Source organism: Bos taurus, chromosome 8, assembly GCF_002263795.3.
Source record: "Bos taurus isolate L1 Dominette 01449 registration number 42190680 breed Hereford chromosome 8, ARS-UCD2.0, whole genome shotgun sequence".
In the NCBI taxonomy this organism is placed as follows: domain Eukaryota; kingdom Metazoa; phylum Chordata; class Mammalia; order Artiodactyla; family Bovidae; genus Bos; species Bos taurus.
The window spans coordinates 8533616-8558594 of record NC_037335.1 but is presented as its reverse complement, the minus strand read 5'-3'; the positions used below and the strand labels follow the sequence as shown (position 1 = coordinate 8558594).

At 47.5% G+C, this 24979-nt stretch overlaps 1 protein-coding gene and 1 long non-coding RNA gene across 4 annotated transcripts in view; one reads left to right on the top strand and one right to left on the bottom strand.

The window, feature by feature from the left end:
- The first annotated feature begins 117 nt into the window (after window positions 1-117).
- LOC104969259 (uncharacterized) lies at window positions 118-16178 on the top strand. 3 transcript variants are annotated; one of them, XR_009495503.1, is made up of 4 exons: window positions 118-302; window positions 1375-1482; window positions 1962-5372; window positions 15698-16178. It is a non-coding gene; the product is annotated as an uncharacterized lncRNA (long non-coding RNA). The 3 variants fall into 3 exon arrangements; XR_001500771.3 differs by having other exon boundaries at window positions 120-1482; window positions 1962-2097; window positions 4595-5372; XR_009495502.1 differs by having other exon boundaries at window positions 118-1482.
- A 44-nt stretch (window positions 16179-16222) lies between these two features.
- Window positions 16223-24979, bottom strand: part of PINX1 (PIN2 (TERF1) interacting telomerase inhibitor 1) — a 65821-nt gene continuing 57064 nt past the window's right edge. Inside the window, 1 exon segment of the mRNA NM_001034553.2 lies at window positions 16223-16909. Coding sequence (NP_001029725.1) covers window positions 16448-16909 — 462 coding nt within the window. The 3' untranslated portion in view covers window positions 16223-16447.

Sequence of the window (24979 nt, the reverse complement as noted above, 5' to 3'; positions counted from 1 at the left end):
CTCCCTGCGTCCCGGGCCGCAGCGTCCCCGCTCCGACCTGCCGGGAGGAGAGGCGGGAGGCGGGCCGCTTCCCCAGCGTGCGCCCGCCCCCGGCCCGCCCCTCCGCCTCCCAGGTGGTTCCCGGGGATCAGTGCCCCGAAGCCCCGGGGCCGCCCCTCGGCCCGCTAGCTCGCAGCGCAGGTGCCTCCGGCCGGGAGGAGGGAGCCGCCGGTGATCGCGGGGCCGGGGAGCGGGAGCCGGACTCCAGCCCTTCATCCCGACTGGCCGCGGCCTCCCGGGGCCAGGTTCCGCCGGCTCCTCCCGTGCGTGGAATCCTACGAAGAATAGAAGCCAAACAGGTTTTGCTGGGAATGGCCGGGCACGAGTGACTTTTGGCCGTGACACCCGGCCTTTGAACTCTTCTTGACAGAACACACTTCGTGCTTTTGTAAATGACCTGGGCGGCGACAATCTCGCCCCCCAACCCCAGCCGACTTGGGCAGCCAGAGAGACTGGGGTGGGGGTGGGGGGCTGGATCCCGTTTCGGGTTCCCCGTGGCACCCACTGGAGGATCCCCTCGATGCTCAGCAGCTCCCTGGCTCTTCAGAGAGCATGCCTGCAGCCTCAGTTCTCTCCTTCACCCTGGCCTCTGTCGTCTCTCTTTTTGTACCTTTACCCCCACCCCACCCTGTTCTCTGGCGTCCCAGCCTCCAGCTCCCTCCCTCCGGCCTTTCTCTGGCGAAATTCCCTTTTCCTGTGTTCTCTGTTCTCTGCTAACCATCAGTCCTGCTTCTCAGAGCAGAGTCCTTCTGTCCCTCCACCCCTGCCGTCTGACCATCCTAGACTTTGGCACAACCTGGGCTGCTGAGTTCTCCTCCTCCTGACACCTCCCCCCACCTTACCCCCTAGACCAGACTGGGCCTGCCCTCCACTGGAAGGCCCGCGGGCTGGAAGCTCAGGGCCCTCCATCGGGCATGGGAAGCCCTGCTCAGAGGACAGCTCCTCATCCTGCTTTATCGTGTGAATAGGGCCGAATAAGTGGATGAATAAACGAGTGAGCAGATATGGCTTAGACACACGCTACTATATAAAACAGGGAAGTCCTGAGGAATCCGATCCTGGAATCGGATCCACCGTGTATTTACTGAGCAGCCATCCCAGTGCAGGGCTCCGCAGAGGTGACCCTGAAAGCACTGGCACTGGGAGAGAGGACCATGGGTTTGGGTCTGGAGGCAGGACCTGTTTTCAATGCTGGGTTACTTAATGCATGACTCAGGGCTCCTCTCCCAGTCCAAAATGTGGAGGAGGATAAGACTGACCTCACAGGGCTGTGTATGAAAGCTGAAACTCCATACATAAATGACGGTTGATGTTAACATAACTGTTCACATGCAGCTATAAATTCTAAGCCTGGACTTCAGGGTCCCTGCGTGCAGTGACTGAGTTCACAGGCGCCTCTGTGGGCAAGGTACTCTCCGGAAGCAGCACCAGGGCTAAGACTTGGTAAGTGGAAGGAAAAATGCAACTTCTCGTTTTCAAGTCCCACTTGCAACCTACAGCGCCCCGGGTTTTACACGTAGAATAGATTGCCTAGTTTTCCTACCTCCTTCAGCCAAGACCCAGAGGCAGCACCCTAGGCTCCAGCTCTCCACCCCGAGTGGAGCGGGCGGAGCTGGCTAGCACCGGGGACCGGGAGGGGTGGGGGTGATTTGCATAGTGAGTGTGTCCGCGGTCTAGGTGGACTTTCGTATTTAGGGACGCCTAGGCCGTTTCCTCTGTTGAACTCCTCTGCCAGAAATCTCTCAATTAAAATCTCCAGACCGGAATGCTCCGTGAACCTCGGGGGGCTAGGGCCGCACCTGGCCAGGGGTGACCCTAGTCGTAGAGATAGAGAAAGGATCCCCGCAGGGGTATTTGCGCGGCAACCCATGGACCCCTGGAAGGACTCTACCCTTTCTAACTGCACTGCCTCTCCCGGACAGGACGATGGTCCGCAGGATCAGAAGCCTCTAGGGGACAGCGCCCCCTTCCCGGCCGCGGGCGTCCCCTTCCCCGCCTGCAGCCTCAGGCGCTCTCGGTGCGCGGTTCCGGAGCAGAGTGCACGCAGTCAGGCACCAGGTGAGGAAGATGCTCCGGCGCCGGGGAGCGTAGAGTTGTCCAGAAGGATTCCAAAGTCCGACAGCAAGATGGAGAAAACGGCGAGGGCAGAGAGAATAGGTATTGAGGTTGTTGTCTACAGTAATAATTTCTGGCATTTCGTCGGACAGAGCGCGAGAGCCTGGATTGTGCAGGACCTTGGCGTTAAACGCCGTGTTGCCAGCAGGGGCTCCGCCCAGACCGCGTGAGCTGTGAGCACGCAGGAACTCGGGCTCTTTCGCTCTCTCCCTTTCTTTGTTTCTTCATTGATTTGAATCCGCTCATTGATTCACCTGGGCAACTTTATGCAAACGCGCCCTGGTGCGGGCGGCGCTCAGGGGTGCTGGGTAGCTGTGACCCCGGCTGCCTCTCCGACCTTCGGTACCTGAGCTCCAAGGGTCCCCAAAGCCCGGGGCTCAGAAGGCTGAGCGAGAGGGGCCAGGACTGGAAGTCCTCCGAGGCATCCCCATACCTGTCTGGCCAGCGCTGGGCCCAGGACCTGTCTGGCCAGTTGTTGGCAGAGGTTCATCTGTGGAGATAGCGAGGTGGATTCAGGGCAACTATGCCAAGAAGGACTGAGATGTATAAGTCTGCAGTGCCGGGTCCTGCGGGTGCTTGGACCCACCGCAGGATGGGATGCGGGTTCCCGCATCCGTGGACAGTAGAGCCAAGGGTTTCCCATGTGAAGATTCAGGGGGACAGTGGACCTGTCTGCTCACGGACTGAGCCTTACTCTTGCGGTGTGTATTGTGCGAACTCTCCCCTCTCTCTCACATGAGTTTTTTCCATCTTCCCTTTTCTGTTTCCTTTCCTCCTTCCCTGCTTCGCTGCTCACCTCCTTCTCTTTCCAGTCCCTGCCCCCCTCCTTCCCCTTTCTCCTGCTTCCCCTCTCTCCTTCCTCTCCTCTCCTCTCTCTCCCCTCTCCCCTCCCCGCCATCTTCCTTTAGGTCTGTAGTTCACTGAACAGCATTTACAGGAGCACAGGACGTGAAGTCAGAAACGGTTACTTCAAGTTACTAGTGGTGTGATGATAGTCCATTCACCTGATCTCAGCCTCAATTTCTTCGCCAGTAAAATGGGAATAATACAGGATTCCTGACATGGTGTTTTTGAAAGAACCTCAGGCATCCGGTCCCATCACTTCGTGACGGATAGATGGGGAAACAGTGGAAACAGTGGCTGGCTTTGTTTTTCTAGGCTCCAAAATCACTGCAGATGGTGATTGCAGCCATGAAATTAAAAGACGCTTACTCCTTGGAAGGAAAGTCATGACCAACCTAGATAGCATATTCAAAAACAGAGACATCACTTTGCCAACAAAGGTCCATCTAGTCAAGGCTATGGTTTTCCCAGTGGTCATGTATTGGATGTGAGAGTTGGACTATAAAGAAAACTGAGCACCAAAGAATTGATGCTTTTGAACTGTGATGTTGGAGAAGACTCTTGAGAGTCCCTTGGACTGCAGGGAGATCCAACCAGTCCATCCTAAAGGAGATCAGTCCTGGGTGTTCATTGGAAGGACTGATGTTGAAGCTGAAACTCCAATACTTTGGCCACCTGATGCAAAGAGCTGACTCACTGGAAAAGACCCTGATGAGGGCAGGAAGAGAAGGGGACAAACAGAGGATGAGATGGTTGGATGGCATCACCGACTCGATGGACATGGGTTTAGGTGGACTCCGGGAGTTGGTGATGGACAGGGAGGCCTGGCGTGCTGCAGTTCATGGGGTCCCAAAGAGTCAGACACGACTGAGCGACTGAACTGAGTTCAATGTGCACCTTTAATAACTGTGAAATGTTATACAATAATGAACGGATGGGACCTTAAATATAGAATTAATAGGGTTCAGCCCACAAAACTTTCCCCTCGAGGATCTTTCCTGATTCTATTCCCAACTGAAGAGTTTTGGTGATTCTAGAAGGAGAGAGAAGGCAGGGGGCACACATTCTTGCCTCGAGGCAGCAGCCCTGGCTCCGGACCCTGGACTCTGCTCAGGACCACATCTGGTTGGCCACACTGAGCTGGGGCTGCCACAGCTCTCAACCCTACCCTCTGTGGTTTTGTGCACGTGTCTTATCAGGGCTTTCTGTCCCTCACACCAGGCTGGAGGTCAAAATCATCATCACCAGGATGATCAGCTTTGCTCACACAGATTTATCTTTGCTCCACTGACAGTCCTTGTAAAGGTCATTCCCAGCTCATCCTTGCCTCCATACAACCCTCTGTGAATTAGGCATCCCAGATGGTAGTATTAATTCCCAGATAAGGCAGGTGGCAGAGCAGAGACCTGAATCCACATCTCTTATCCTCAGGTCTCTACTCCTCAGTTCTGGGGCTCCCCTGTGTCGGCTTCCGACTCAGATCAGAGCCCCACTCCAGACAGAAGTGCTTTTCACCAGCACTGATGGTTAGTGCCAGTTCTGGTGCTTCTGATCAGAACATAAGTGCTTCTAACCCCTGCTTGTCTACCCTCTCCAGATGCATCACTCAAGTTCCACTGGACCTTTCCTCCTCAAAGGGCACTTGAAGTTCAAGGTAAGGTGAAAAGCAAATGGGTTAACCCTGTTGGCTACAGGGAAGGTGCATGCTGAAGAGGCGGGAGACCTGGTCTAGGCCTGCTGGCTGCCTTCTCCTTCCTCCTGCCCCGCCACCTCCAGGCCTGACTTCCCTCTAAGAAACAGAGTTTCTCTTTCAGCCAACAGATATCTCTTCACAGTCAGAAGTTTAGGAGAAATTCATCATGTTCTTGGATTTAGAATAATTTGGGGGGATTAAACCAGACAGCAGAGATGTGTGATATACCTGGAGGGTTACCTGAGTGGACACAGGACACCTGGACAGACTTCCACAGCATCCTAGATGTGACAGCTACTCTACAGGACACTTGTGGGAGGTGGGAATAGGATTTTCAGATGACATTGCTCCTGAGTGTGGGTAGCAGAGACCCCTGGTAACATCAAAACCCTTGATGTTCGGATTCAAGAGTAGAGAAACCCCAGGGGTAGAGAAACTTGGGGTTTCCCAGATCAGACTCTCTGGTTACTACAGAATGCCCCTCTACCTGTGTGTTTATCTCTGATCAGTCACATCTCTCAGTGAATAGGGGACAGATCCTGACTTAGAGCCAGAAGTCCAGTCCCATCTGGGCACATCTGAGCAAGTCTCTCAGCCAGCACACAGGGTGGAAAGCCTCGGAGGCCCAGGGAACCGCTGAGGGGCTGGCCTGTGTTGCGTACGTACCCAAGACAGCGCCCAGGTAAGCGGTGCTCATCCTGGGATCTGTGTTTGCCCCCTCCCTAGCACCGAGGGCCAGGAGAGTTCCATGTCAAGAACAGACATTTTCTACGTTAATTTTCTCCTGCTCCACTCTGAACAATGATCAGATTTCCTTCTGTAAGGGAGCATGCATGTAGAATGACTGCGCTGAAATGATCTTTATTTTTTTAATGTTTATTTGTGTGTGTGTGTGTGTGTGTGTGTGTGTGTGTGTGTGATGGCTGCACAGGGTCTACACTGCAGCAAGCAGGGACCTTTAGTTGCAGCAGGCGAACTCTTAGTTGGGTCACATGGGATCTAGTTCCCTGACCAGGGATAGACTCCAGGCGCCCTGCATTGGGAGTCTTAGCCACTGGACCACCAGGGAAAGTCCCTGAAATGATCTCTACTTGGTCAGAAGCTAACTCTCAGATGAATTTAAATGAAAAACCAGCAAATGACAAGAAAAACTAACAACTGGTTCAAGGAGGTATGTTTCTATCTCTTCAATTCTACTGTGTCTTCTTTTCAAATGTCTCAGAGGAAGAAGAGAAACTGGCTAGGGGTCGCCTATAATTAATACAAAATGGGAAATATGTCTTTTCTGAGCCTCTGTGCACACATGTCAGGATAATGAGTGACATGGTGAGGCAGAACTGATAGCGATCTCATCACGGGGCACTCTGTCATCAGCCAGCAATTCTGGTGTGATAAAGCAAGGATACTTCTTAATTTGTTTGGCTCTAGGTGATCGATTTACTGGGTGGGTTTCAAGCTACCATTATTTTATGTTTTGTTTTTTAATCAGGTGCTCATTGAGGTTTTGGCACCCCACTCCAGTGCTCTTGCCTGGAAAATCCCATGGACGGAGGAGCCTGGTGGGCTGCGGTCCATGGGGTCGCGAGGAGTCGAACACGACTGAGCGACTTCACTTTCACTTTCCACTTTCATGCATTGGAGAAGGAGATGGCAACCCACTCCAGTGTTCTTGCCTGGAGAGTCCCAGGGACGGTGGAGCCTGGTGGGCTCCGTCTATGGGGTCGCACAGAGTCGGACACAACTGAAGTGACTTAGCAGCAGCAGCAGCACCGAGGTTCAGTGTACCCACAGAGAAGTGCACAGACGTGCGTGCTGGCAGAGATTTCCCAGGGACCACACCTGCGTAAGCAGTGCTCACATCATGTAACAGAATGCTGCTCCCACTGCCACTAACTTTGAAACTCCTTTAGGGCAGGGACTGGGTAAAAAAAAATCAGTTAATCCAATTTATCCAAGACAGGAAAACAGGAGAAAAGAAACAACAAACAAAAAAACATATGGGACAAATAGAAAACACTATAAGATGTTAGATTACAACCCAACCATATCAATGATCACAATAAGCATTTATGACCAAGCTACTCCATTTAAAAGGCAGCAATTGTCAGATTGGATAAAAAGAAGCAAGACTCAAACTGCATGGTGACTGTAAAGAAATCCACTTTAAACACAAAGATACAGATGAATTAAAAGTAAAAGAACGGGAATTTTGGTTTCTAGTTTGCCATGCAAGGGGCTTAGACGTTATCAGTCACATTCGTGTTGTTCACTCACTAAGTTATGTCCAACTCTTTGCGACCCCGTGGACTGCAGTGTGCCAGCTTACCTGTCCTTCACTATCTCCCAGAGTTTGTGCAAATTCATGTCCACTGAGTCAGTAATGCCATCCAACCATCTGATCCTCTGCTGCCCCCTTCTCCTTTTGCCTTCAGTCTTTCCCAGCATCAGGGTCTTTTTCATTGAGTCAGTTCTCTATATCAGGTGGCCAAAGTCCTTCCAATGAATATTCAGGGCTGATTTCCTCTAGGATTGACTGGTTTGATCTCCTTGCAGTCCAAGGGACTCTCAAGAGTCTTCTCCAACACCATAGTTCAAAAGCATCAATTCTTCGGCACTCAGCTTTCTTTATGGTCCACATCTTACATCCATACGTGACTACTGGTAAAACCAAAGCTTTGACTATACAGATTTTTATTGGCAAAGTAATATCACTGCTTTTTTAATACACTGTCTAGATTTGTTATAGCTTTTCTTCCAAGGAACAAGCATCTTTTAACTTCATAGCTACAGTCACCGTCTGCAGTGATTTTGGAGCCCAGGAGTGTAAAATCAGTCACTGTTTCCACTTTTTCCCCTTCTATTTGCCGTGAAGTGATGGGACCAGATGCCGTGATCTTAGTTTTTTGAATGTTGAGTTTTAAACCAGCCAAGTCACATTCTAACAATACGAAAAAAAAGATGAACAAACCAAAAATCAACAATCTTTTTAGATCCATCAGAGAATTCGGTCACAGGATGTGAGATAATAGAAAATATATACTGGTCTCTGCCTCTGGTTCCTGGCACAGAGTTCCCAAAGCCCTTGTAAATTCCTAAGTGATAAGAGCACTGGGGGCATCTTTTGTTCTATTGAGGTAACTCTGGGTGGGCATCTGGACAGGGGCTGGTCACCAGAAAGACCAAAGCATAATTAGAAGCTTGGAATTTTCAGCCCCACCCTCCATCCTCCTGAGAAGGGAAAGGGGCTGAAAATAGAGTTGACAATTGATCATGCCTACATGAAAAAACCTCCATAAAAATCCTGAAGTACAGTATTCAGAGAGCCTTCAAGATGATGAACACATCCACATCAGGAGGGTGATGCACCCCCAGCTTCAGGGGACAGAAGTTCCTGTGCTGGGGACCCTCCCAGACCTCTGACCTATGTATCTCTTCATCTGGCTGTTCATGTGTATCCTTTATCTCATCCTTTAATAAACTGGTAAGCATAAGGAAGAGTTTCACTGAGTTCTTGCAATTTGATCATACCCAAGGAGCAGGGTATTGGAACCTCTGATCTGTAGTTTGTTGGTCAGAAGCAGGCAATAACCTGGGTTTGCAGCTGGGGTCTGAAGTGTGGCAGGGGGCCCCTGGGGGGGGGCAGTCTTTTGAGACTGAATCCTTAACCTGTGGGGTTTGATGCTATCTCTGGGTAGATGGTGTCAGGAGTTAAAATTGTAGAACACCCAGGTGGTATTGCAGAGAATTGCTTGGTGAAAAACCACACATTTGGTGACCAGAAATGAAGTGTTTTGTGTGAGTTAGTAAAGGAGAGTCATCGGGAAGAAACATACAGTAGGGAAGAACTGGTCTGTTTGCGTTCCCCACCCCCCGCCACATTCAGGAGACAAACACTGAGGTTTTGTCCAAACACAGGACAAACTGATGCTCCTGAGACTGGAGAGACATATAGATGGATATGGAAGAGTGGTAACTTAGCAGAGGACAAACCCTGAGGATAGACCTCCTCAGGAAGCAGCACCAGATTCCTTTTTACCCAGTACATCATGTCTGGCTTTCAACAAAAAGTTTACAAATTATACTAAACGGCAAAACACACAGTTTGAAAAGAAGGAGCAAGTACCAGAGTAAATTCAGATATGACAGGGATGTTGTGGTTATCAGACTGGGGATTTCAACTGTGATCAGTAACTCCTTGGTGGTCCAGTAGTTAGGATTCCTCACTTCCACTGAAAGGGCATAGGTTCAGTCCCCTGATCTGGGAACTAAGGCCCCACAAGCCTTGCGGTGTGGCCAAAAAACAGAGAAAAATCTCTATGATTAAATGTGCTAAAGGTCTAGTGGAAAAACTAGACAACATTCAAGAACAGATGGGTAATATAAGCCGGTAGATGGGAATTCCAGGAAAGAGTAAAAAAGAGACGCTCAAAATCAAAAACACTGTCACAGAAGTGAAGAATGCCTTTTGGGTTCATTTGTAGACTGCACACAGCTGAGCAAAGAGTCAGTGAGCTTGAGGACATGTCAATAAAAAGGCCCCAAACTGAAAAGCAAAGAGAAAAAAGAAAAAAGAAACAGTATATTCAAGCACGATGATTCAACTACAAAAGATGTGACGTGTTAGTCACTCAGACATGTCTGACTCTTTGCAACCCCATGGACTGTAGCCTGCCAGGCTCCTCTGTCCATGGGATTTCCCAGGCAAGAATACAACAGTGGGTTTCCATTTCCTTTTTCAAGAGATCTTCCCGACCCAGGCTTCCATGCTCAAATGGACTAAGTTACACCTTGAGCAAAACTAATTCAACTATTCAAAACAAAAATCAAATGTAGTACCCATCACCTTTCCAGGATCAAGAAAGGTTTGGGCCTGGGGAGACACCATTCCAATGGCTACTTTATGAACGAATGACTTTGGTCAAGGTACTTAGAAACTCTGAGCCTCTTTCTTCAAGACAGGGAATGTAATACAGTGGCTCTTATGGTGTTGAGGAGAGCAGAACTGCTTTTCTCAGGGACGGATATTTGGAAGGGTCCTCTGGTTTGGAAGCCTGAGTACACTTGTCGCCGCGCTCCTGGCACCGGCTCATACTGTGCGCTCATCTCAGGTTGGCAGCACCTCACCCCATCATGGCAGGATGTTGTAATCCCTCCAGGCTGAATTGCAACAACTTGCTTGACTCAGCCCACCAAGGAGACCCAGGGAGGGCAGGATCCGGAGTCTGTCACCTGAGAAATCTGAGTCAATGTGACCACACCCAGCCTGCCTCAGGGCCCAGCCCACAGCTCACCTCCCAGTGGGAGTGCTGAGCCCTCTTGGGACTCTTATGTCTTCAGGATGATCTGGCCACACCTTCCTCTGCTGCACCCAGAGCTGGTCACCCACAAAGGGGTTCGGGAACCCCCAGTGCCAGGGAGCTGGCTTTGCTGCCAGTACTTCCTCTTCTGAGGGGCCACCAGTGCCTTCCCATGACTGGGGTCCCCAGTTCGTGCGGTGATCTAGTTGCTAAAGTGAAGTGAAAGTGATAAGTCACTCAATCGTGTCCGAATCTTTGCGACCCCACGGACTGACTATACAGTCCATGGGATTCTCCAGGACAGGATACTGGAGTGGGTAGCCTTTCCCTTCTCCAGATCTTCCCAACCCAGGGAATGAACTCAGGTCTCTCACATTGCAGGCAGATTTTTTACCAGCTGAGCCACGAGGGAAGCCTGATTTAGTTGCTAAGTTGTGTCCAACTCTTGTGACCCCGTGGACTGTAACCCGCCAGGCTCTTCTGTCCATGGGATTTCCTGTAGGCAGCTCTTATGTTCATTTCTCCGCTTGGGCTTGGAGGAAGAGAGGAACTGCATTGAGGCTCTTCTCCAGGTGTTTCACTAAGTCCTTTTCTCGTTTAATTCTACAACCACCACTGGAGGAAGGGAGCCTCGAGAATGGGGCCCTGAGAGGGGCCATTTGAGCTCCCAGTGGCAAGGTGACAAGGAAGGCGTAGGGGTAAAGTGGGGAGAAGTTCGTGATCAAGCCCTCAGGCTGGGTGTGGAGGTCTCAGACATAGGGGTTCTCGTATTGAGACTTGGAAGGAACTACCAAGTTGGGGCTGTGGCTACGGCAGTGCAGCCCTGATTAAGCATCTTCATCTTGGGATACACTTCAGGCCTTCAGAGCATGGTCCCTGCTGTGGTCTCTTCATTTGCTTCTTCATTTAAGGGTCCTCCTGAACCTGCTGTGCGCCAGGCACTGTCCTGGGCGCTCCAGGAATACAAAGATTAACTCTGCCTCCAGAGGCCCTCGACCTGAATGGGGAAAATGATACATCCCAAAGTTGTAACACTGGGCTTCCCAGGTGCCACTCGTGTGAAGAATCTGCCTGCCAACCCACTCCAGTATTCTTGCCTAGGAAATCCCATGGACAGAGGAGCCTGGCGGGCTACAGCCCATGGGGTCCCATGCAGCCCCTCACCAGGGAAAGCCCCAAGGATGAGGGAGAAGGGGACTCTTCTGCCAGCCGAGGTGCTGGGCATTGCCCCTGAGTTCTCACACCTTCATTTCCCCCGGTTCTGAAGGCTGGATGGAATTGGGATCTGCCTTCAGCTCTTTTCCATTTTCTTAACAAATGTTTGTTAATAGGGTTTTTTGCTTGTTTGTTTTTAATTATCTATTCATTTTGCTTTTGACTGTTCTGGGTCTTCGTGGCTTCGTGTAGGCTTTCTCTAGACTCCTTGAGCAGGGCTGTGCTCTAGTTGTGATGCCGACTTCTCACTGCGGGGGTTTCTCTTGCTGCAGAGGACTGGCTACAGAGTGTGGGCTCAATAGTTGTGGCACACGGGTTTAGTTGCCCTGTGGCACGTGGCTCATGCAATCTTCCCAAATCAGGGATCGAATCCATGTTCCCTGTGTTAGCAGGTGGATTCTTATCCACTGCACCACCAGGGAAGTCCTGTTAATAGGCTTTTGTTCCATCTGGGTTCAAAGGGTGTCCCGGCTGTTAGGTGAAGTGAGGCTACCTGTAGGCCACCCCCTCTAGTTCTTCCACACCTGGCTCCCTCACCTGATGTGCAGGTGACAGGAGGGACAAGGGGAAGGGAGGCTGAGATAGAAGCTGGGGTCTTTCTCACACTCCCCACTTACACAAAACACATTTTTGGGTTACTCCATATGGAGGAATGTGGCTTCTCAGGTGGGATAGTGGTAAAGAATCCACCTGCCAATGCAGGAAATGCAGGTTCAATCCCTGGGTTGGGAAGATCCCCTGGAGGAGGAAATGGCAACCCACTCCAGTATTCATGCCCGGGAAATCCCACAGACATAGGAGCCTGGTGGGCTACAGTCTCTGGGGTCACAGAGAGATACCACTGAGCACACACACATATGGAGGATGTGCATATAATTCTGCTTATTTATCACAGAGTTAAAAATGTTGTTAATAAGGGAGATTGTAGGAGAAAGTCACTCTTCAGGTTCAGGTCAAATGAGTCAGCAAAGAATTTCCCAAAGCTCACCACCCAACTTGATAACACCCGCATGAAAGCTGAGGAAGGTGCAGCACCATCAAGCCTGTGTAAACATAGCCAGGTGTCAGGTATGGCCCAGAGTACGTCCCAGGGCATGGCAGCGCATTCTCAATGACACAAGTTGGTAGGTCTTGAGGGTGGGTGGACCCTGCAGTGAATTTGTTTCTTTGTCTTGAACTGGCCTGGGCTCAGCCTGAGGTTGGGGCTCAGTAGACGTTTTCAGAACTAATAAATGTCTTTCAGCAACCGTGTACTTTTCTCTGAGGAAATGCGACATGGGACATACTAACAGAAAATTTAAGATGAAACTGATTACGAAATTCTTCCTTTGGTCAAATAACTCACTGTACTGTAGTTTTCCTTAAAAGTTGACTACTTATGCAGCGGTAAAGAATCCCCCCTGCAATGTAGGACACGTGGGTTTGATCCCTGGGTCTGGAAGATCTCCTGCAGAAGGAAATGGCAACCCACTCCAGTATACTGGCCTGGAGAATTCCATGGACAGAGGAGCCTGGCGGGCTCCAGTCCATGAGGTCACAGAGTCGGACACAATTTAGTGATTAAACAGCAGCGCTTACGCAAAAGTTCAGCTCAGGTGGGAGGAAAGCACCCTGCAGCCACTCCTCACTGGCAACCTAGATGCGCCCATTCCTACCTACCCTTTCCTACGCACCGCCTCTATCTGCATTCCTGCGCGGACCCCATCACGGCTTTGAGCATGACTTTTGAGTGTATTCAGGATTTCCTAACTGAAGAGCATATTTTCCTCAAGCAGTCTAGTCATCCTCTTTATTAGGACACGATACTAATTTGCTCAGTAATAACTGAGCGCTATAAAACCTGATATCGGAGCATCCAATCTGACCTGGCCAGCTCCACAAGCCAGTGCAACAGGCTCCAAACTGCAGTGGCTGCAGAACCTGCGAGACAAACAGGGTGACGGCAGGGAATTTCTTACTCAAATCTAAGGAAGGCGCTGCTGGCCAGACCAGAGGCTGCGCTGGCTGGGGCAGACGGTGCTGACACGTTTCTCTGATGTTGTTCCTAAAAAAGGCAGGTCCTGGCTTGTCCTGCCAGGGTCAGCCAGCAGGTGAGTAGAGAAGAGATACACGCTGTGGTATGAAGAAATGCTCGTTTTGGTTTCATCTTTCAGTAGCATGAGTATTTTCTACAAATTGGAAGGAATTTCATCTTTGTTTCATAGACTGGCGAACGGTTTAAGGAAGCTGAGTTACTCACACACTATCCCACCAACCTCTTGACCACATTAGAAAAGAAAACCTATTGAGAATCTCTGACGTGCCATGAACCCAAAAGTATTTTCCACAGTTTGTATAAACAATACTAACTCAAGTTAACTGTAAAACTCTTTGCAGTTTGCCAGCTGCTTTCACATACATTCTCATTTAAAAGTAACCAAGGCATGTGAAGAGCATCAGCCATAGAAACTCTTGCTAAGATCCCACATGTTGCATGGCCATGGCCACACACACACAAAATTTTTTTGCTAGGACAGGTGACATCACAAGGGTGAGGACTAAATAAAAAATTGTGGGTGTGTTGGCCAGGGAAGAGAAGGGACTGGAGCATCACCAACCTAGTGATAAAAATTGAAAGAGGTCCTTTTATAAAACACAGTTTACCCATAAAAGGGGATAACAATAATAGTTATCTTACTGGGTTGTTTGAAGACTAAACGAGTTGATTTATTTAAAGTGCTTGGAACAAGGCCGGGCACATAAGACCACATGTAGTGATAATTATTTTCTATTACAATTAACAGTAAAGGAAAGAAGGGCATCACCGACAACATTTAAGAACCCCTTAATGGCAGAAAGATTTTCCTGGGCACCTACATTCCCCCTCTTAAAATTGTAGGATGCCAAAGAAAGCATTGACAGCTACAGTATTAATATATTTTCACCTAGTGAGATAACCTAAGGCAAAAAACATGGCTCATATATTAACTGTTTTTAAAGTATCATACCTATGAAATTCAAGTGTCCAGAGAGCATGCACTTCATTGTTCTAAATTCCACCTTAGATCCAGAAAACTAAGTGACCTGAGAAAGAGCTACTTCAGAAAAATGAAAGCCGAGCATTTCTAGAGAAAATAAAAGATGCTGTGTCAAAGCAAATGGTCACACTGTCTGCTCTTTGCTGCGTGTGTGCCTTTTTCTCAGGCTGCCCTCTTGATTATTAAAATCATTTGGTTCTTTCTGTGGCCCATTAAAATAATCATCACAGTCTACAGGTGCTCTCTGTGAGAGTCACACTTAACTAGTCTTGCGATGTCACTGCCTTGGGTTTCCAACTCCGAGAGCTCCCTGCAGCCCCTCCCTCCTCTGTTCTTCCCACCAGCCCCTGAACCCCAGATGACTGGTGTGCAGCTCCCTGCTCCCTAAATGCCCATTCACTTCCTCCCCCTGCACACAATTCAGCATATTCTTCTGACTCTTCACTTTTATTGGTAAAGGAAGTCAAAGTAAATAAAAGGCAAAAAAAGAAACAAACCCACCCCAGTCTATATACATATAAAGATAATTATCTTTAGGTTTTCTACATGGCCACTCCCTTCTGAAACTCGTTTCATTACAAGACAGGACAAGCAGAGATACCTTGGGCATGTGCCTTCTGGGAAGAAAAGTGACTTTAAAAATCTTTGGTGCTTTATTATACTGGACCTTGCTTGGAATTCTGAACGCTGAGGGCCACAATAAACTCAGAAGCTCGACTTCATAAGAATTTTCCCTGTGGTATGTGCCTGTATACTTTTAAGCAGTTAGCATCATTCAGAGTCTTAGGAGACTAAAATCAAACGTACTTCATGCACTTTCTCTGTTTTAAGAATCTCAAGGCCATGCTTCTTCATATATAATGTGTGACCCCAGGGGTTCAGGTCAAGGGCACGAGCTCATCAGGTGGTGGTTGAGTTTTCATTCCTCTTATCCAGGAGAATAGCTACAAGCCAGGTGGAAGGCAGCACACTGCCAGCCCGCGTGCCACAGCCCCGCGGCTCCAGACAGGTCTGCGGGATGGGGAGCAGGCAGCCAGCAAGGGCTGAGAGGAAAACCGGGAACTGAAAATAAGAGGGGAGCAGGGGTGAGGGAGTGCAAGGGTGAAAGGTCGCAGAAGAGAAGAAAGCAGAGGTCAAGAGAACAAAGAGAGCGGGAGAGAGGCAACCACCGCTGGACCGCAAAACCAGCTGCACTTTCCTTTTTCATTCTGTGTCCCAAAGAGGGTGTGACGGTGTCTGCAGTTTTCTGGGGAAACCCGCGTGTAGAGAGTTGAACCATCACACAGGCAGACACGCCAGGGTGTGTCGGGGCGCATATAAACACAGGAGGTGACACCAGTTGGTGTGAGCAAGGCTGAAGGTATCTTTTACACTTTATGTAATATTCATTTATTTTATTAATATTATGGCAGTCTCAGTCGTGATGAAATTAACTTCATAAACTTAAGAGTCTCATTCTTTTGTTTTGTTTTGTTTAGCGTACTGAGGATCTCTTGATGGTCAGCGGTGAAGAAGAGCCCTCTCCAGGGGATCTGTCCTCAGGGATGCGTATCTGACCACCGACTCCCGCTGAGGAACCGCGAGAGGCCTCCTGTGAGAGCTGGGAAGTTAAACTGTGTCCACTGTCACCTCACTGCTTCCAATCTGTAGTCTTGGGGAAGAAGACCTCAAAATACACGGCTGTCACTGCTCAGTGGAAGAGAGAGCATTAAAGCAATTTCCCCATCACCACCAAACCAGACCAAAACAACTCTCTGATTTGAGAATGTAATCATATAAAACCGACTTGGCAAAAATGCGCGGGCTGGCTATAGAACAAAAAGAACTCTCTGAATGCCTTTTAATCCTTTAATTAGACTAAGTCCTTCAGAAGTGAGCACAGTTCATTGTTACTGAAGGAAACCAAGAGCAAATACAGACAGTGAGAGACACACACACGTGTGTGTACATATAACGCTGTGCTCACATGAAGGTGAATAAATGTGCCAAAGGACTCAGAGTCCAGTAAGGAATTTATTTGTGTGTGACAGCCATGATTTGGAACATTGAAAAGTTCTGGGAATAGGATTTGGGAAAACGTGGTGTGGGCGAGACGCGACAGGGGCCAGGCATGTTGGAGGCGGTGCGCACACGGCTCCCTGGGTGAACCCGCCTGACGCCCAGCCAGGGGAGTCTGTCCTGGCAGCGCCCTGGCAGCAGAGGAGCTGGGAGGCGCTGCTCCAGAGAACTTATTTGGAACCTTTCTTCTTTTTCACTGGTGTTTCATCTAGAGTACTATCCACTGCTGCCTCAACTTGCTTTGCTCCCTTTTCCTTTTCTTTCCTTTTTTTGGGCTTTGGCGGGGAGTCCTGGTTGTCGAGTGGACCCACGTGACCCTCTCCAGCCTCAGCAGGAGCCCCCGGATTCTCATCCCAGCGAGGGTCCCCCAGCTCACATTCCACTTGGTTTCTCTTCTTCTTGGCCTTAGGTTGGATGTGGTTTTCCACATTTTTATCTTTTGCCTCTTTCTTTCTTTTCTTCCCCCTTTTCCTTTCCACTGGGGTCTCTGAAGCCTCCGGCCCTGCAGCCATGCCTTGAGCTTTGCTCTTCCGCTCCGCCATGCGCCTGGCAAAGTACTCGTGGATGGTGAAGGCACTGGTGGTCGTGGTGGAGGTGTCAGTCTCCTCTGTGGCAGACAGGCTGGGGTGGTCCTGGGGTGGGGAAGAGTGAAAAACGGTTATTTATCAGCTAATTATGCTTCACCACATCTAGGAAGCCTCTGCCTGGAGACCCACATGCTTGTCAGCCCGGAGACCTAGCTAGGGGACCAGGTCTCCTCTTGTTTCCTCCTCCTTGCTGGCCAGAGCTGAGCTGCACAACACGGAACAAGGTGGCCAGATGCACCGGCTGAGGACTCTACAGGGTGGGAGGCTGGACCGGAAGATGCTAACTTCACAAGGTAGACGGCAAGTTACCCGGACAGAATTCTGAATGAACAGCTCCTGCACAACAACATGAAAACTGGCAACAAAAGTCCTAGAGGCTCAGAAACAAAGACCCTGAAAGCCTGGAGCTTTGTGGTGTCATCAAGACACCTCCTTCGGCTTGCTGTGGATTCACAGGCTTTTGTGCCCTGACCCACAAGCTTAGAAACCGTGTATATGTAAACCCCAGACGTGCCAACCTGGACCTTGGTGTGTCCAGGGCACCTTCTTTTCCCTCCAAAGGCAAAGCATGGCCCTCTGGCAGCCGCTTGGGGGAGGAGGTGCCAGGGCTGGGAGACGGGAGACGTCCCCTCCCACCCCTCAACTCTGCCATGACCTAGACACTCCTGGCTGTGTTCGTCCTGCTTCTAAATGGAGGAATTACTCACTTGTAACCACGGGGATTAACTGCGGTTTACATTTTAATTTTAAATAAATATACTCCCGGTTGTAAAGCTTGAGAAGAGGAAAAAAAAAAAAACAACCTTAACTTAATAGGTTGGGAGAAAAAATGAAATGCTGCTATCACACCATATAGGTTGTGGCTGGCTGGCAGTAAGGAGGTGAAAAAGTGTGTGTAGAAAAGGAAGCACCTTCGAGTGGAAGAATATAAGGACTGTGTTTTAAGTAAACTCAGTGTCTGGAATACTTTTGCCCACAGTCTTTTAAAGTAATCAAGCCATTAAGCAACTAAGCTAAACTTAGGTTCTTCCTTCATATTCACTTATTCGCACAGGAAGAGATTGGTTGTCCGACCCTTTCCAGGCTGGAAAACAGTTTTCTAAATAAATCCATTTCCAATTGGAGTCCACAAATTATTCTGAACTTGGTGGGCAAAACTCTGCTCACGCAGCTAACTTTATTACAACCAACACATATAACTGAACTACATATTTTCTTGTTACAGCAGCACTCCAGACCCAGCCCAGAGGCCTCCAGCCTGAAGCTTTGACTGACTCAGTATTATTTCAGTGGGCAATGGGGCTTTGAATGGCCATTGGCCCGGATAGCTGTCACCAAAGATACCTTACCAACAACATCAAACTTCTCCGATCAACACAAACCTAATTTTATGAAGGGCTAAAACCACAAAATCATGTAGTCAGTTTTTTAAACTTCAAAAGGGAAAATGTAGAACACCGTTTAACCAAGGTGGAATAAACCAACTGACCTTTTTAAATGTTATCTATCAGTATTCGATTTTGCCTGGAAGCCCATGAAGTAATTTTGAGGAAAATTTAAAAATAGCTGCACAGAAGCCAAAAACAAGGTCACTTTGTCTTTTGGTTCCTCAAATATTGAAAAAGATCTGAAGTTTTGCAGAACAGGATGAAAAATCTTAAGACTCTCTTGATCCCAGCCAATCCCAGTCTCATGGACAAGAAAAGTCATGCCTTCCATGAAGTAAGGGCACACAGCCACACACAGCAAGTCTGTATGAAGGCGGCCTGTTTATATAAAACAGGGCTCATTTAGCTTCACAGTATTAAAGGAGTTTATCTTATGTGGGCCAACTCCTCTGGAGCATCTCTGTGTCTTAGACTCTCAAATGCAAGTCATATCCTATGGCTCCTTACCTTGTTCACCCATTTATTAGCTTCTGAATTCCTGCTTTTAACAGTTAAATCACAGGAACTAATTACTGGTATTAATCACACTTTTAGTTACTAGAAAATACAAGATCGTTTTTGAGTCACTTGTTGAATTCAGCGGGCCTTTCTAGTCCCAGAAAATAACTCTGCTCATAATCAACTCCTATGGTGATAAGAATTTTGATAATCACGGGCCACTGCACAACAAGCTCAGCAGGGCATAGAGACAAGCCAGAGAGGTGCCAGCACCCAAATGCTATTGATCCCAAGGAGAGTATGGGCAAGACAATGACTTTCGGGGAGAGCTGGGGGGAATGCCAGGGGCAGCCTCCCACACTCCAAGAGTGTATGTGATTAGAAACCATGGAAACAAAGGAGGGACAGGTTGCAAATCTGAATGCTGTAGAAGCAAGGAAGGCCCTGGTCTCATATTTTATGCTTTTACAAATCCGACACCCAATTTTACTGCAGTGATTACAATTCTTGTTTCTAGAGTCTCAGCCACAAATGTAAAAAATGTATACTTCTTCAAGAAAACATACTTTTCATATCTGGTCGCTTCTTCAAAGTAAGTAAGTACTGAGAAACGCACTAGATACTTTTTAGTACTGAAATAGAATCCACTCGCTTCTTCCCAGGTTTCCACTAAACACATAATACAACCTCAAAAAGTAAATTCTGTAATACCACATGTGACTTACACTACTTCATAAACCTTGAGAATCCCAATTTGCTAGCAGTGTTCTAAAAACGAGGAAAGTAAGTTTACAAATAACTGGAAAACTTCCTGTTCCATACAAAATACTAGCAAGGAAGGTCTGGCTAACTAATGATTTTACCAAATATTTGACTTAACCTCAGGGATTTAGGAAACCTCTTCTTTTAAAATTCCAATTCCTGCTATTAACTAATGGAGAACCTTAGATAAATCCCATAACTTTTCTGGGTCTCAGTTACTAAGCAAGTCAAATAAGTAGATTAGATTCAACTTGAAAGTCTAAAAGTTACTGAACTCTGAAATGATATTTGGGGCAGCCATTCCTCTGTGACACCAAGAGCAGAGGAGGAGAGTGAGGCAGGACAAGCAAGTAGCAGGACGAGCTCGGCTCAGGGAGGACTAGCACCCCGACTGCCAAATCAAGATGTAGAAGTGCTAGCAATGCACTTATAAGTCTATGCACAGAAAAATACTTTATACTAACCACCTGTATAAAAATATTTTATACCAAGCATCTGCCAGAGAGCAGACCTAGTAATACCACTTAGGAGAGCAGAAGGGGCCAAATACTATTTGCACTGAATAATTTGTAAGAATACATTTAAAAGAATTGACACTATATATTAGAAGCTAAAATCAATAAAAGCAAGAAACTGGGGTTGACTATTAACTGGAATATGAATCTATTTTAAGTTTACTTCCTGGAAATCATTCCAATGTTTCTAAAAAAGGTGGCAAGAAGCTGTAACTTTAAAAATAACAATCCTATTTTGTACTTAAGGTTGTTTTTTTTTAAATTATTATTATTTATTTGGCTGCATCTTGTCTTAGTTGTAGGCTTCCCAGGTGGCGCTAGTGGTAAAGAACCCACCTGCCAACGTAGGTAGACATAAGACATGTGGGTTTAATCCCTGGGTCAGGAAGATCCCCTGGAAGAGGGCATGGCAACCCACTCCAGGATTCTTGCCTGGAGAATCCCATGGACTGAGGAGCCTGGCAGGCTGCAGTTCATAGAATTGCACAGAGTTGGACACGACTGAAGCAACTTAGCATGCACAGTCTTAATAGAGGCATGCAAAGTGTTAGTTACAGCATGTGGGATCTAGTTCCCTGACCGGGGATCAAACCTGGGCCCCCTGCACTGGGAGTGTGAAATCCCATGGACAGAGGAGACTGGCGGGCTACAGTCCATGGGGTCACCAAGAGTCAGACACAACTGGGTGACTGAGCACACACACATACCACAATCATCTCAGGTGCCTGAAAGATGCTCGTCACCTTTTCTCAAAAGAGGTTGTTCTTTGCTTTTGTTAGGTACTCTCTCTAGAGGCTGGGCAGCTCAATGAGCCACGTACTCAAAGCTCTCCTGGGTTCCTTGTCCTCTGTGTCACTCAAACATATCTAATCAGATGGAATAATAGTAAAAGGACCAAATAAAGAGGCTTCTCTTTATTATTCTCAGAAGACTGCTGTTAGTAACGTTTGAGGCAGGGAAACATAGCAGTCTGGATGGAGAATTTAGAAAGATGTTATGGCAGATGCACCTTAAACCTAAAATCTTACCACTTGTGATAAGCTTACAGTGCAGGATGAAGTTTAAAGGCAAAACTTAGCAACCTAGCCTTTCTCATGTGTCACTGCTGATCTTAAGTTACAAGATGACTGAAGCCTTTTGATTTCCATGCCAAGACACAGAGATCAGGGTGTGATAGTAATCCTTCAGTGAGCTTTTCTCACTGAAAGGAAAAGCAGACACCAGAGCTCCAGGGTGATAGACTCGGCAGTGGGGGCATTAGCTCTGAGTGCTGTGGCTTGTGATAAACAGAAGCTCACTTCCGCCCTGGCCTGTCGTCAGCTTGCGCTGGATCAGTCTGGGAAGAGTTAAGAGAGCTTGGCAAGTGAGGAGTTCGAAAGAACACTTGGCATATTTTCTAAGCTTTCCAGCGGGACAGTTCTAACAAACACAATTATGTCTTGATGTCATCATGGGAGGTAGAAATTGTACCCATCCACTTAGGACAGTGATGAATTCAAGTCAGAAGCGATTTCACGTCCCATCAAGAGGAGGGCAGAGCTGAGGTGAGGGCGGTGCCTGACTGTGGGGGCATGAAACGCTTTGCTGACAGAGGGAGCAGAGGACGCTGCTGGGGTCATCCACTATGTTCGCTGCAATGGTCTTCAGACCCTCGATATGCAGCCGTGGCCATCACTTCCTTAAAGATCAAGTACAAAAGCACCTCCCCCCAGAAGCTGGTCCTTTGGGGAACAACCTCTCTTCTTTACTACCTGTGACTAGCAATTCGTTACTTTTACCTTCTGGTCTTAAAAAGTCTGTTTTCTAAGCATCTTCCCATGGAAACTTTAAGTTCCCTGAAGGCAGGAACCATTCCTCTTTCATTTGTAGCACAGCCTCTCAAGAGCAAACACGTGGTTGGGTTCCAGGAAAGCACAACAGACACCAACCCCGGGCAGATCAAGGCTGGGAAGCACTCCCACCACCCCCACTGCACCAGCTCTGTGTTTGTGGGCTCAGATTCCCTGGCAAGCCAGGCAGGGCTAATGACTAGAAGGTGCATGGAAGAGTGGGAAGGAAAGACAGAGGTGGCATTTTGAGGTGGCTGTTCTTCCTACAGGATGAAACCATGCTCCTCTAATCAGATGCCACCTTGCCTCTTGGGGCACTACTACAGGCACATCCCAGAGCCTTTTTAATGTGATCAGCCGATTACTCCCTGTGGTCCTGAGCCATGCACAGCTCTGCCAAATGATCCATTTGTGTCTCCTCTGGTCTGTTATTCCACTTGTTATCACACCACCTTCCAGAAGATTAGGCATGAATAAATCAGCAAAATGAGGTGGTGTGCTGTAGGGGAACTGTCACAGGCATGATGTGTGGTGAGCTGAACACAAGCAATAAAATAACCTGTATGGGTTAACTGTTCTTGCCATCAAAAGAAGAGGCTGGAAAGCAAGAGAGTTCTAGGGTACATCAGAGGCAGAGATAGGAGATGTTCTGAGAAGACAGTCGGGTCAAGCTCCACTAGAAGCCCCACCTTGACAGCAGGGTGTTAAGGTGCAACCTGCAGGCTGTCTTGAGCTATCACACAACTGGCGAAGCTGCTGACGGCAGGCAGTCATCAAGATGGTTTGTCTCCAAAGGTTTTAAGCTCAGAAGTGATCAACACGCTGGTTAGAAAACACGGATGGTGCGACTCTGTCGACCCCTCTTCTCTTGTCTTCTATGGTGTCTTTTTGGTTTCCACATGATTGAAAACAGTGTTTCACTGACAAAGAGCTATTTCTGCACTCACAAGAAGTTTACTCAAGTGTGAACTCTTGCGTGTTTTTTTTTTTTTTTCAAGATTATCATTTACTCACATCTGGAGTTAGGCTAAACATACAAAGTCTCAGGAAATAACCAGCCTTGTGGAATCTGCCTGGAAGACATAATCACTTTCAGGTGGGCAAGTATCCTAAGAGTTAAAAACAAATACCAGACTCTACTGAACAGAGGGAAAGTTTGATTTGAAGAGGGGTTAAAAACAAAAAAGCACAACGGGACTAGAATTATGCAGTACCTCTTAACTTTATGTGTGTGTGTAATGTGTATCTGCTCATGCATACAGGTTCTAGGAATCCAGGGCCTGTGCAGGGGTTCCAGGAGGGCCCAAGTTCTCTCTCTTTTTTTTTGCCACAGCACACAGCATGCAACATACAGACCTCAGTTCCCCAACCAGAGATCAAACCAGTGCCCCTCGCCCCCACATTGGGAGTGCAGAGTCTTAAACACTGGACCACCAGGGAAGTCTCCGGGAGGGCTCTGTCTAGAACAGGGCGAGCAGAGAACAGCCCAAGGGCCAAATCCGACCGCTGCAGATCTCTGCACACCTCATAAGCTAAGAATGCTTTTTACATCATAAATAGTTCGGGGAGAAAATTATCAAAGGACGACTATTTCATGACATGTGAAAATTATGTGAATTTCAAACTTAAATAAAGTTTTGAATTTCATCAGAAAAAAAAATGTGGAAATGTGTTTTTTCTCCAGTATATAAGTAAACTAAGTAACTAAGCTAAGTAAATACCTGCTGAATGAATGAATACACTGATTGTGAAATATAATCTGCTATTTGGAAATGTTAGATGCATGTGAAGTACACACACACCCACACACACACCCACACCCACACACCGAGTTGGAGGGCTTTGGGTTTTGATGAAGTTCTAATCTCAGTCTCTTGCTACTTTACTGAATTATACTGGTGAGTGTTGGAGAGGGCTGCTATTTGCCATTTGATTTCTGGCAGACAAGGAAGTTTGGTTATGAAGTGATCTATGTTAAAGAGAACTCACAACCCCCTGTAACCTCTCTAATGTTAAAACGCTGGAACACTGCCTGGAACCTACAGACTCAGAAATGAACTGGACATCTCAGAGAAGATAATGGGAACTGGAAGGGACAAAATACCTTGCTTTTCTCTGGACAACAGCAGAGAAATACAAATAATGCCAAATTCTTCATAGGAAGGTCAGTGCTAACAAAGCTGTTCATTTTGTTTTTCCACTTGCCTCATCAGCTGCTCAAATGACCACTTATTAAGAAAAGCCAATATAAACATATTTTAAAAGGATGGTTCTCTATGACAACAACTCCTCTCAAGTAACTGACATCAGAGCTCCTGATAAGAGTCATGCAGCCTCTGGGGAAAGAAGAAAGGAGTAGGTTTCCAGCCTCCCTGAAAGGTCTCAAGGCTTGGAAAGTTGCAGCGATCCGTGTGGCAACAGCTCACAACACACGGGCCGTTACAAGATAAACGAGGCTCCTCCAAAGCCAGAAATGATCAATGTGACATAGGTACCAACTGCTTTGAATGAAGCCTAAAAATAATCCAAGTTGACTGTATTTAATAATTCTAGGTCAACTGGTTCCGTTCCCTGCTCTCTGGAGGCAGGACAAATAGCTTTGATAAGTGGTTGCAGGCTAGTGCCGGGACCTCCAAAAGCAGACGCAGCGGCTAACAAAGGGTCTGTCTCTTCCTTCTTTACTCCACTGACTTGAAAATTGCTTAAGAATCATAATAACTCAAATTTAGGCCTCTTATTATAGAAAGCATAGCATCTTTTGAAGATGTTAGAGAATCTAGTATTTTGAAACAAGGAATAGAATATGAACAGTTATTTGGAAGAGTCACCATTATTAAGAAGAGAAAGATAAATTAATTTAGGTGAACAAAGTTATTATTAAGTCCTCTCCCTATGTTCTTGTGTACTATATAAAGTTAATTATTATATAGACGTCTTTTTAAATTTTTTATTGGAGTTGATTTGCAATGTTATGTTAGTTTCTGATGTACAGTGGAGTCAGTTTTATCTGTGTGTGTGTATCCACTGTTTTTTAGATTTTCTTCCCATATAGGTTATTACAGAGTACTGAATAAAGTTTCCTGTGCTATACCGTAGGTTATTATTATCTATTTTAAATATAGT